This window comes from Perna viridis, chromosome 4 (assembly GCF_037379345.1).
Source record: "Perna viridis isolate PV_CMFRI_1.1 ecotype Kerala chromosome 4, ASM3737934v1, whole genome shotgun sequence".
Lineage (NCBI taxonomy): Eukaryota > Metazoa > Mollusca > Bivalvia > Mytilida > Mytilidae > Perna > Perna viridis.
Window position 1 is genome coordinate 31,918,685 of NC_142448.1, and position 13,374 is coordinate 31,932,058.

The window sequence follows — 13,374 nt, forward strand, 5'->3', positions numbered from 1 at the left end:
TGATTAGTGTTTCCCTATTTTCAACTTATAATAAAACAAGTATATCGATTTTTATGAATCATTTTAGAAATTAGAAATCAATTCATTCAAAATTTATACATATATCTATACTTTTATAAGAATATTTTGCATGATTATTTCCCATGCAGCTCTGAGTGGCGATAATACATGTACATGTAAACAATGCAAATATCGTGTGATTTCGGTAATTTTCGTACCCGGCGTCGAGATTCTAGAATCAATACTGCGCAAATCAGTCTGCATCCTAAAGCATTGTATGTTTTCAATAAAACAATTACTTTATTTTTTTTCTTTTCGGAATGGGGAAAAGAAATTGGACAGCAGGAAAAAAATCGATACCGGAAGGGGAAAATGGAAGTTAGTAAATTGGGATGGGGCAATAAGCAATGGGGTCATGGGGGAATGGAGTATGGTGTAATTAAGGATGGGCCAAGGGGCAATTGGGATTGGGTTATGGGGCAATGGGGAATGATGGATGGGCCAATGGGGTAAGGGACAAGTGGGAAGTTTATCCCATACAGGAACTGTATGTTTTTATGCTTATATATGTGTGATGTATCGTCTTAGGGTGTTGTAAGAAAGGAATTTGTTTTGTAAAACACCAAGCCCTCTTTCTTCTTCAGATAGTATGCAACAATGAATTGAAATCAGTATAAAAAGTATGCTTTATTCAGGTTGATCGGCATTTCTTCAGGTTTTCTTTCTCTATTCAACAAGCTCATCCTCTGAAGAGAGAAAAAAACAAATAAATAGAAAATAAAAAAAATAATAATAGACAAAAGATAATCACGATCTGTATATTAAGTATTTGATAATCCTTTTTTTTAAAGTAACATATGATATAGTTGTTAAAGGTGTCATGTTACACATAGCAATGCACTAAAGATACGATCATGTAATAAAATATACACCAAACTTAGAATTAGTTGAAACTTTTCGTTCATTACTAAATACAATAAGAAAGTAGTTTGTCAGCCAAATCCATAAACAATAAATTTTATTTGTTTTTTGTTTTTTGTTTTGTTTTTGTTTTTTGTTTTTTGTAATTGTTTTCTGTTTTTTGGTTGTTTTTTTTTTTTTTTTTTTTTTTTGTTAATAACCAATTAAGTTCGAATACCAACAGTCAAGATTACAACAAAAACAAACAAACAAACAAACTTAGACTTCCTCCCGGAAAAAAGTTAGTTTTGATTCGTAGCAGTAAAACCATTATATCAATGCAACAAATTTACCTCGATGGTTGTATAAGCTTTCTGATGTGCAATCGTCCACCAAATAAACTGCCACCGAAAACACTACTATAACGTTTGCGTACACATCGTGTTCTCCCGGTAAACAACACTATTGTGACAAGTAACAAAATCTGGAGAAAGTGGGAGATTTGCATCGTCTGAAAAACAACAAAAATATCTTTTACATAGTAAATGTTTTCCTGTGTTGTGTGCAATATATAAGAATTCGATGCACTTAATGTCATTGATATAGTATTAATGTATGGCATTTTTCATATTGGCCCTGTAACATGGCCGATGTATTAATAATGGTCAAGGTTGACTGCAATGGGCCAAGGCAACACCGAGGGCCATTACAGCTATCCGAGGCCATTATTAATACCAAGGGCAAGTTACAGGGCCTATGTGGAAAAGGCCATGCATTGATACTTTTATTTCAGGACATAGTCAGAATCTATTATTAATATATATGATTTCACATTAAATACATATAATTTCATATCTCCATGAATTAAATATTTATGCAAAAAAATCATGAAGATTTTGTTGTCTTTTCCAATAACTCCCCCCCCCCCACCCCCAAAAAAACAAAAACAAATGGGGGATGGGGCATTGGGGAATAGGGAATGTGGACTGGGGCAATGAGGCATGGTGAATGGAGAATGGAGAATGGGAGATGGGGCAATGGGGAATGGAGCACTGGGGAATGTGGCATTGGGAATTTGGTAAATGAATAGGGCAATGGGAATGGGGCGAGGGAATAATTTTAATTGGTCAATCAAACATATTGTTCTGCTTTTTTCCGCAAGCAACGTATCTATCATAATTCTATGACAGCAATTAATATTGTTTTTATACAAACTTTTTTAGAGTGATTTTTAATGACTACAGGTGTTGCAGTTCATTATTCATTAACATTTTTTTAAAATATTAACCGGAAGTACATTTGTATAATATTTAATTTCTGGTCATTATAGATTTCTGAACGTAAATCATTTTTGAAAATTTGTTCTGGAATAATTTTGTGTCGGAGACACTCGTATGATTTTAATACTGACAAATTAAACACATTATATGTCATTCGTCGCAACCCCGAAAAGGATAATCATATTACCATTTTTAATATTCTATACAAGAATTTTAGACCATTATTGAAATTAAAATTGTTCTCATCCAGACAATCTGCAGAAATATGTCATTTTTGAGTAATTGAACTGAAATCAATATGTCACAGCCAAACATATGATGCTTATTTTTAACATTTTAAACAATAATATAAGACCATAAAGGTAATTACAAATCTTCCACTCTGCAGAAATATATCATTTTTGAGAACTTTGATTGAAATTGGTGAGTCAAAAGCCTCACACATCATACTTTTTTGACAATTTTAACATTTTAAACAATAATATAAGACCATTAAGGATATTTTAAGTGTCTGCAATCAATCAATTTGCAAAAAAAATATCTCATTTTTTTCAAGAACTTGGTCTGAAATATATGTATCACAGCCATCAACATAATAATGATATAGACAATTTTTACATGTTTTACAATAATTTTAGACTAATAGGTATACATACACATACACTTTGCAAAAATATGTCCTTTTGAATATTCGCAAACACTCACCGGATACTAATATGGCCATTTTTAATATTTTTAACAATAATTTTGGACTATTATTAATATTACAATTGTTGGCACTCTTACAATCTGCAGAAATATGTCATTTTAGAGAAATAAGATTAAAAGAAATCCATCACTGCTTGATGCTTATCTTGACAATTTTAACATTTTAATCAATTAAGACCATTAAGGTAATTTTAAGTGTTCGCATTCATTTAATTTGCAAAATTTTTCAAGAATTTGGTTTGAAATATATGTATAACAACAATTAACAAAAACCTTATCAGGACAATTTTAACATTTTTAAGAATAATTTTAGAAATCAAATTCTTTCTCAATTTATACATATATCTGTAGTTTTAAGAATATTTTGCATGATTATTTCTCATGCAGCTCAGAGTGGCAATAATACATGAAAACAATGCAAATATCGCGTGATTCTGGTAATTCTCGAACTCGCCTGCGAGATTCTTAAATTAACACCGATTGCACAAAATTGTCTGCATCCTAATGCATTATATATGTTTGATAAAACATTTACTTTACTTTTTCTTTTCGGAATGGGGAAAGAAAAGGCAGTGGACAACAGGAAATAAGTCGATGAAATGGGGGATGGGGCTATAGGGAATAGGGTATGGGGCAATGGGGACGGAGCAATGGGGGATTGGGCTATGGGGAATGGGGTATGGGGCAACGGGGAATGGGGTATGGGGCAAATGGGAAATTTATCCCATACAGGGATTGTAATAGATTATATGGGGAAATTATGATCACCAAAAATGAATATTTATGAGCTAATTAATCACGTAAGCAGTCGCCCGATACCCGACATCTAAAAAACCATGACTTTTCAGATATCCATAATTTATATGATATTTGGGTTGTTCCCGTCATCGTTCTTAGGTTTATTGATACTGTCCTAGTATGTGACTCGACAATTTAAAAAAAAAACCAAATAATTTTGCCATATTTTACGTGAAAACCGTGTTTTTAAGTGCATTTTGATCTGGAATTAAATTATTTTTAGATGCCGAGGAAGCTCATTTTACAGAGCGCACAGGGTAGGTGAGTATAAAGAGAAAAGAAATGTACTTTGAAGATTATTTTCAACACCTGGATTCGTACAATATAATGAAATTTGACTGCACATTTCGTCTTTGAAAACCATAAAAACCCGAAAATGCACATTTTTTTCTGTAGCATTTCTGTATACAGATTTATGTGCCCCCGCTTCGAGATTTCAGTTTTGTTACCCTTTTCTAATAATCGCCCCCCACCCCCTAAATCGTAAATTTAAAGCTCAAGACTGAACATACCTAATAATTCAATATACTTAGTCCAAGTACCATCTTTCAGCAACTTTAAATATCCTAATCTAATTAATTGAATTTTTAGGTCACTCTTAATTAAAATTGTCACTAATTTGAAAAAAAAATATACCCTATTTTAATTTAGTTCAAAATGGTGCCTTATTGATGTCCTGTTTTGAAATTCGAAATGCATGGCTGCTATTTCGTAATGACCAGCTGTAGGGATTTCCCGTCCGGAATGACCAGTTGTCAAAATTTTCCCTTCATAAATGATGGGCATTTCTATACATATTGTAGTAAGTTGTGTAATAATATTAAAGAAACATGTACATTTTTTTTATTGTGGACAGTTGTCAGTTTTGATCACGCTGATATTTCTAGATACATGTAAAAGCCGTTATTATTTTAATATTTGCATAGTTGCAGACATAAATTCCCCTCTCATTTAATAATATGCTTCATACCTACTTTTTTTCAAATATATAACACGAGACAAATGTATTTAAGTAATATACATAATCTTGAGAAGTAATTTTAATTCTCCTGTTCAAAATGTCGAACATCAACTAAAATGTATCCCTAATTAATCAAATCCATATTGAATATGTAGTTGCACCAATACTTTGTATAATTGGGAGTTATTCCACTGTTGCAAACTGTAGACTTACCGAACTTTATGAAATTAAATACCAGAAAAAAGTGTTACGGAATAATTTAATTTCTCAAAGCAGTCAGTAAGAGCGGACATGGTAGCATAAATAAATGTTCCTGTTTTTAATTCGTTCAACAATTACAGCAAAATATAACCACTTATCAATGAACATATAATATAAGGAAAACATTTATCTGTCAAAATAGTAAGTGTATTTTGTCCCTAATTTTGAAGTCTGTGGCTTCGAGTATCGGAGATTGAAATTACATGTACATGATGTAAATTAACACAGATTGTTTTAAATGATGTTTTCCATTATGTAATTATGTAAACATCGAATCAGATGAAACAGTATAATTCATTTAATTCGCAACTTGTGTAAACTGAGTAAACTAAATGTTTGTAGCGATAGCCCTAATTGGGATAAAGGACATGAGAGGTAAGGAAAGATATAACGATTAAGGAACTTGCAGTTTTGAATTTCATGAGGGGAAAGTATTCCTCGTTACAAGGTGTGTACATGTATTTGGCATATTCAACTGAAATAACTGTGTTTAAATTATATTAAATTTTAAGTCGTCACTTTTAAAACATGTGTCTAATTCTTATCCTTAAAGATACAATTTTGCATTTACTTTATTGAATGAATATTGCTAAACATTGTAAATGTTATTACATATAGCCTGTGTAAACGGTAGAAACATTATTTGACATGGAATTTAGCAATGGTGTAAATGTTTCATGAATTAAGAAATTGAATGTTTTTAAGTTTACTGAATTAATTAAATATGCACTTGCAATATATCAACAATATGGGTAACCCGATACGTCTACAACTTGAGGATTCAGATGCAGATATCCTCTTTTGTCATATTAGAATAAAAAAAAATAATGGTAGGTACGAAGTAGTACTCGGTTACACACGACTTAAACTAGTCGTATTGTACACCCTTTTAATGCTTTTCTTCCATTAAATTTTTAAATACTTTTGAATCGAACTCTTAAACATCCAAAATAAGACCACAAATTACTACGACAATGTCTTACCTTTCAACTAGTAAAATCCTCTGAAAAAAAGAAGACAAATATTCAACGTTTGGGTCATTTGTTTTTTTTTTTTAAATAGAAACACATTTAAATTGGTCGATCAAAAAATGAATAAAATAGCTGTTGTTTCAATGCCAGTTGCATATATATTATAAAGCTTCGTTGACCGTTTTTTTTTCTTTTCTTTTTTTTCATGCATAGAATGTTAGTAGGTAGGAAGATGAAATTACAAACGTAGCCTTTTTGTAACAAATTTACCTATTTGTTCCATTTTATAAACATTTAACCAGTTTATTGATAATGAGTGTAGTTGATTCTTCCATTGATTATTATATAACTTAATCAACCGTCTAGTGGGGTTGTTATACATAGTTTTTGATCATCCAAATAGCACTAGTCTACTTTCTATAAATTGTCATTGCTATATTGCATTTAAATTATGACCCTTTTAAAGTAAATGATATTTTATAAATATTAATCTCATATGGAGTTGTTCAATTGTTTTTGGATGAGAAATCTCTGTACTGTCCGTCCTGGCAGAGTGTTAGGGAAGCTGCAATGTTGTATCTATATTCTTATCGGATTTATCTTACTTACAATATGTCGGAATTCGCCGCCTATTCTATCAATAACTTAATAATATTTTTGTACATTTTTTTTGGTTATTTTTTGGTTATTTTTTATTTATTTTTTTGGTGGGGTGGACGGAGGGGGTGTCATATTGGCAGTGATTTAGTATTTTGTGTGGTGGTTTGTTGTCCTTATGTTCAGTGTTTATATATTATTTTACTTTAGTCTGTTTGCTAAACGTCTTCTGTTTTGACATTTAATCCATGTATTTGCAAACTAAAACAATCGAGTTTTTCACTATGAAATGCACATTGTCATTTTCAATGGCGCTTACATTTAACTAATTACAGTTACAACACAATAGCCGGATAATAATCTGTATTAGATGGTGTTCTTTGTTTTGTTTGGTAATCTGTTTTTCTTTTTGTTCGTCTATTTTAAGCTAACTTGCCATACGTTGTATATTTAGTTTTTTTAAAATGAAGATTCTGCTAAATATAATGATTATATGAACCATTTTTATTATTTTTATTAAATGTATCATTTCAAGCCAAAATGGTAAGAATGGATTTGGAGAGATATCAATCTGATATACACATTCCATCATTCTTTCGCAACCACATTCTTTAATGCGTTCATATACCACAACTTGCTTTTATTATTGTCACGGTCTTTGTCCTTAATTTGTGTTTTCAATATTCCTTAACAATAGTGCTGCGCACTGGTATCAAAAGGTTTTTAGCTTTAGTTTTGTAGTCTAATGGATCTAGAGGGTATACGGCTATGTCGTGTGTCAATGGAAAGATAAATCAATGTAGTTTTGCATATCGTACTTATCAAAGTAAAATTTTCTGTTATTTTGCATTAATTAGAGGAGAGGTCAAAGACTAAATTTGATAAGTAATCTAAGTGAAATCATTTATTGTAGGTATTAGGAAACACGTAACATGTAAAGGTCACATGTATAGATTTTTTTAAAAAATGTAACAATGAACTTTTTTCCGACAAAATTTGGCAATTTCATGACAGAACAAAATTACACCTAAAATGGTTGCATTTTAGTGTATTTTCAATGATTAAGAGATAATAAGACACCGACTAATATTGCAATGTATATCTGAGTATTTTTTACTGAACATGAGCTTTACAAAATGTGTTTGAAGTTGCAAATTTTCACATATTTTAATTACTAATTAAACTAAAATTGTAAAATACGGAATCATTTTCCGGACAAAATGTTCTGTTTTCGAACTGTTGGTACAACAGAGAAGCACGAATATTATGAAAGTAATTTATGTTTTGACTCGATCAATATTTTAAGTACTCTTTAAGCAGATAAATAAAAGTTTGACATATTTTTTTCTATCATTCAATAATCGAGCGCTCAGCAATGTTCGTTTTGAGGAAATTGGATTGAAGAAAAGGATATTCACTGTCAAGACAAAGCACCAAAAATACAACAATTGTCATAAAAAGACATATATAAATTTAAGGAACTAATTAGCAAGCCAGGCTTGATAAAAAAAACTGGGGGTTTCGACCAGGTTCATTAGCAGGATATTAATTTGAACGTCATGTCTCTGTTTTACCTTAAGCGCCCGTCGATCTGTTCTTACATCAATGATGTCATTCCGGTTTAAACGAAGGAGGAAAACTCTGGCAATGCTTAAAAATAATATAGTATATGACGGTGAAAAGGAGAACATTACAAAGATATTTTGTAGATGCAATACTTCAAATATAATCGGCCTTTACTATCATATAGACCGATGAAAAAAAGTTTCCAAGTTATAAATGGCTTATATCCGATTCCCAGATTTTACAGCATCTTCGTTAGGCAAGGGTTACGGTCCTGCCCCTGCCCTCTAATTGCGTGAATGGAGGGGGCAAGACCGTAACCCTAGGGTAGCGAATATGCTTTTACAGTTGTAATCCCATATTCAGTTTAATTCTTATTGGTATTTAGATTATAACAAATCTGAATGAATTAGAGTGACCTATAAAGTAGCTCACTTATTCATTCTTTGCAAGAAGCCGACAAACATGATAAGCTGCCCGAAAATTGAAACTATGACATCATAAATGTTAAAAACAACATTTACAAAGTCATAATATGACAACAGAAGTAAAGCACAATTCAACGCACAACCCACTTACTACAAATGCTCTGTACATTTGTGTTAACACCGCAAAAAGAGTAAGGTTATAACTTACAGACAGTAAATAAAGCAAATGATAGATTGCATCCCCTGTCTTCAAACGTCTTGATCAGAGACTCTCTTTATTTTCAATATTCTTGATCCGCCCCTGGCCTGGACAATGATGTTTCCTATAAACTAATATTCTATTACAATTATGTTGTAAACCATTGTGTCCTATTAATACGCCTACTAAAACTGGAGTCTTTTTGACAGGTAAAACAATCATAGAAGTTTTTATTGCGTCTGGAATTCTTTCTTCTTATCGGGTTAGAATTTTTACAAGGAATCTGGTTTGTTTTTAGTAGTCTCATTCTATGACAAGAATAATTCTCGTTTGTGCGGAAAATGAAATAATCATTTCAGTGATTTTGTTAGGTACAGTTATTAAAGTTACTACAGAATTTAAACTGTACTTCGGATTGAAGATTGAAATCATCACTACATTAAGTTATGGTCGTCATCATGAACTCGTGGATCGTAATGATGTATCCATCTGCGCCATGAAAACTGATTTGTTCAACGTGTCATAGATGTCCTTTCCTCTTTCATCTACTATGGACTTGACTTTTTATGAGCAACTCAGCGGATGTTTCTAGATAGAAAAGCAGACGACGCTTATCCTTCCGGTCCACCTGGTCCATGCTCACAGTTTTGAATGGATTTGCTCATTTGCCTTTGTTGCTTTATGTGTATGATTTTAGTGACTTTGTGTTCTTTGTTGCGTATGTCTTTTTTCATCTCTGCATTGCATGATCTTGATTACCGCTATAATCTTATTTCCCTTGATTACTCTTTCGGACAATGGGTTTATAAATGCAGTTTTAGTCTTGAATAAACATTTAATCCACCTTTCATATTTTTCAAGACTGAAGGCAAGTAGTCAATTTTGAACTTATATAATGCATACATGGTTTAATGCTATTTAAATTCACTCAATGATAAAGGTCAGGCATTGCGTTCGTAAGTTAACGCATTCGAATTCTGAATCTAATAATTTCACATGTACAACCATCTTAGGTTTAAAACATTATCATATATCTATGATATTTTATTTGTCATATCCACTGAGTGAAATAAAAACGTGATGTTTAGTTGAAATGTATATTTATTCTTCACACGACATTGGAACAGTTAAAATGGCCTAATATCACTATTATGACACTGTGTCGGACAAAAAAAAATAGTACTGGATAGACACTAAATTCAATCCAATATTTGGATGTCGTGCAGGATATCAGTGACATAATATACTCAGAGAGGATCAATCAAAAATCAATAACCACATGTTGCTTCAATGCCAGTTGCATAACACAATATATACCCAACGTTGTCTTTTCTATTTTCCTATTTTTTCACTTTTATCATGTCTAGTTTAAAATTTCATTGATCTGTTGATCGTTCTGTGTATAATTTGTTTAAGTAAAAAGATAAAATTACAGATATAATCTTCGTTTGCCAAATTTATGTATTTGTTCCATAAACCCTCAATCAGTTTATTTATAGTAAGTGTAGTGTATTCTGTCACTGTCTCATTCTTGACTGAGGGTGTCGGAGAGCTACATTTGTATAGCTATTCTTGTCCAGTTTTACCTACTTAAAAATAACGGGAGTCGCTAGCAAAACCCTATTATGTTTGCCAACGTCTGTATTTACATTTAGGCAATGTATTTGGACCTTGATGTTTCTGAGTTGTTATTAGATTGGGGCCTCAGTATTTTAGTGGATAGTCCATATTATTTGGTCAATTTAATGACTGGATTTTCTGATGTCGTTTCAAAACCTTGGACCACAACTAGTCCAAAAATGGAGTTATAAACTTTGCAATGTATAGTATCATTTTCAATAACACTTACATTTGATTAAATGCCCTTGACAGCAAAATAGTCAATTGGATAAATATTTGAGATATCACGACCATTATTGACGAAATTCGCTTTTAATGTTTTTATCATTGATTAATGAGTACAATTTAAAAAAAAAACATTTTTTTTCGCACACAGACAATGTGCACTTAATGTCACCCAAATTGAAATAAGATGTTGTGCTGATAGGAAATCATTTACAAGCAAGAAAACAAATTGAAAGTAAAAAAAAATCATTATCCTTTACAATTATTTTATACATAAACAATGATTATCCACTAAATCTTGTAGGCACATACATCTAGTAATGATTACGACAAATTTAATACTGCTTCAAAAGAATATAGTTAATTTTAAATAGTTTGAGGACAAATTCAGTTTAGTAATTTCATATACGTTCTGTTTATTTATAAACACAGCAGACGTTACGCTACATTTCATACTGATAAATTATCAAGACTAGCAAATGATCGCAATATGTTTGTTAGAAAAAAGTTTTGTTATTTATAGTGTTATAAATAGCAACTTGGCAACAATTTTGATAATTGTTTCCCGAGGTAATAAAATTATATATATATATATATATATATATATTAGCTGATGATTTTAAACGCCGTGAACTCCAAAAAGACCTTTTAATAGAGAAGTATTGAATCAAAAGAATAACATATCTAATTCGTAGAATTTGTACGAATTCTTGTACATACCCGTATACTTCATTCATCATCTTCACTCTGGAAACTTTTAAGTCCAGAATTTTTAACTAAAAAGGTTAAAAAATGATAGCATGAACAAAGTATAAAATTGTCAAATATTTCCAAAATGTCTGGAATAAGGAGGCTACGGTTATTCAGAACAAGAACAGAAAAACACAACCTAAAGAGAAAAATAGAACCCTACAACCAAATCTGGTTAGGTGCCTTACCAAGGCTTTTGGACCCTACATTTTGTTAGGAGCTTCATTCAAAATTTGCTCCAATATAATGGCGTTGTGTACACCATACATTTTAAAGTAAGTAAATTAAAAACTTTTTCTTATGTGAACATTACATTGTACGACGTCAAATCAAAACTACAAATTAAATACTTAAAGATCAATTATGATGATTATAAGTACATTCATCAATAATGTAATTTTCTAAATTTAAGGCCCGAAAACGACAAAAATACTTTCCAATGTAACGTCAAATTGCATCTGGTTTGAAGTATTATTACCTTTATCAGATAAAGGTGATTAAGCAATTTTACATTTATATTGATTTTCTATGTTAACAGATTGCTTATCCAATTTACGGAGAATCAAACAGAAATTATGTGGAATGGATATATGTATGCGCTCCTTATGTTTGGTTTGGCTATATTTAGAACTCTGTATGACTCACAGCAAGGCCACTGTAATTGTAAGAATGGAAGACGGTTGTGGACTGCAATTACGTCGATACAGAATACTATCAGGACAGAGTTCTCTGATTGTACCATACTCACTATAGCTCACCGACTGAATACTATTATGGACTACACAAGGTATATTATCATGTATATCTAATATTCGTCATCAATACAATCAATAAAGAACTATACCAAGATACTTATTTATAAACCTGATCGGTTGTATTGAACAGTTGTACCACATTTGCATTGTAAAATGAAGCAGTTACTTAAAAGTAGTACAGTATTCAAAATCTGAGACCATTTTGGATTGGACAATTTGTCGACCACGGATTATCGACATGTAGATGGCCACATTGGTAAAAACATCAGTGCAGTAAGTTTAGCAGAATATTAAAATAAACATGTCTATCATTCTTAATTGTATCAGCTATTTTCATTGGTGTATCCATTAAGATTTTTTTTTTATTTTTTGTAGAATCCTAGTTCTAGATTCAGGAAGAATTAAAGAGTTTGACAAACCATCGATTCTACTTCAAAATACCAACAGTGTGTTCTATGGGATGGCAAAAGAGGCTGGATTAATAGACAAATAATGTATGATGCTTAATAGTAGTTCAAATATGTGTTCATTGTGACTCTCTGATATTTTAATGACATATATAATTTAGCCTTGAAATATACAATGTTATAAAGATAAATATATTGTAAATGATTAAAATGCCAAATTGCCGTTACATATGTATAATTTCAATGTATATTAATTACAGTGCAATATTTATTTCTTGATAGTATTTTGTCTTGGTATACCGATTTGGGCATTCTTCTTAAATACATATATGTTCCTTTGACGAATAATTGCATGTGTTTTATATGTTGAGTTGTGAATATATATATTTGCAATTAAAATTGTTTTCAAAACTGATGGTGGATTTTTCTTTCATAGAACGGTGGAACTGGTAGGTATTACCCTATCACAATGTATCTAAAACTCGTAGGCATAGCTTCATTTGCGGCCTCGAGGAATCATCATCAAATTTTACACACAAGATATGGTTAATAATGACAAAACCCTTCATTCGTAAATTGGTTCCTCGACAAATTATCCAACTTTCAAAAATGGACAAGCTACAACACTTCCGTCAGCAGCAGACAAATGTCAAGCAAAGCCGATGAAGTTTGTGTTGATAATTTCTAGTTTGGTTAGGAATTGTAATCAATCTCGTAACATTCTAGATAAAGATTAACAATTTGATTTGTGCTACCAGGAGGAAAGTTTGTAAGCCAATGATGTATGAGGGATAATTGTTATGCACAACAAATGGCATATTTTGTATTAAAATGAAGATATAAACCAGCTAAAAAATATAAGTGTTACAACACTCTCTTGTATAAATGACGTCATGAATTTTGTCTTTTTTAACTTTCAACAAACCGTTATGAAACTGGGAGGTTTGCATG

General features: G+C 31.3%; 1 protein-coding gene and 1 long non-coding RNA gene across 3 annotated transcripts in view; one reads left to right on the top strand and one right to left on the bottom strand.

Annotated features, from left to right (window-relative positions):
* The window catches only part of LOC148619764 (uncharacterized), a 32,593-nt gene extending 19,755 nt beyond the window's left edge, over positions 1 to 12,838 (top strand). Inside the window, exons 2-4 of one of the 2 annotated variants that reach the window (XM_088579997.1) lie at positions 3,910 to 3,943; positions 11,800 to 12,048; positions 12,392 to 12,838. In XM_088579997.1, the coding sequence (XP_088436123.1) occupies positions 3,910 to 3,943; positions 11,800 to 12,048; positions 12,392 to 12,509 (401 nt within the window). In that variant the 3' untranslated portion in view covers positions 12,510 to 12,838. Of the gene's footprint in view, positions 1 to 3,909; positions 3,948 to 11,799; positions 12,049 to 12,391 lie in introns of both variants that reach the window. The other variant, XM_088579998.1, reaches the window with a different exon arrangement.
* Positions 663 to 6,018, bottom strand: LOC148619765 (uncharacterized). The gene is made up of 3 exons (XR_015921648.1): positions 5,892 to 6,018; positions 1,254 to 1,411; positions 663 to 746 (listed from the first exon to the last, which is right to left on the bottom strand). It is a non-coding gene; the product is annotated as an uncharacterized LOC148619765 (long non-coding RNA).
* Positions 12,839 to 13,374: the final 536 nt, after the last annotated feature.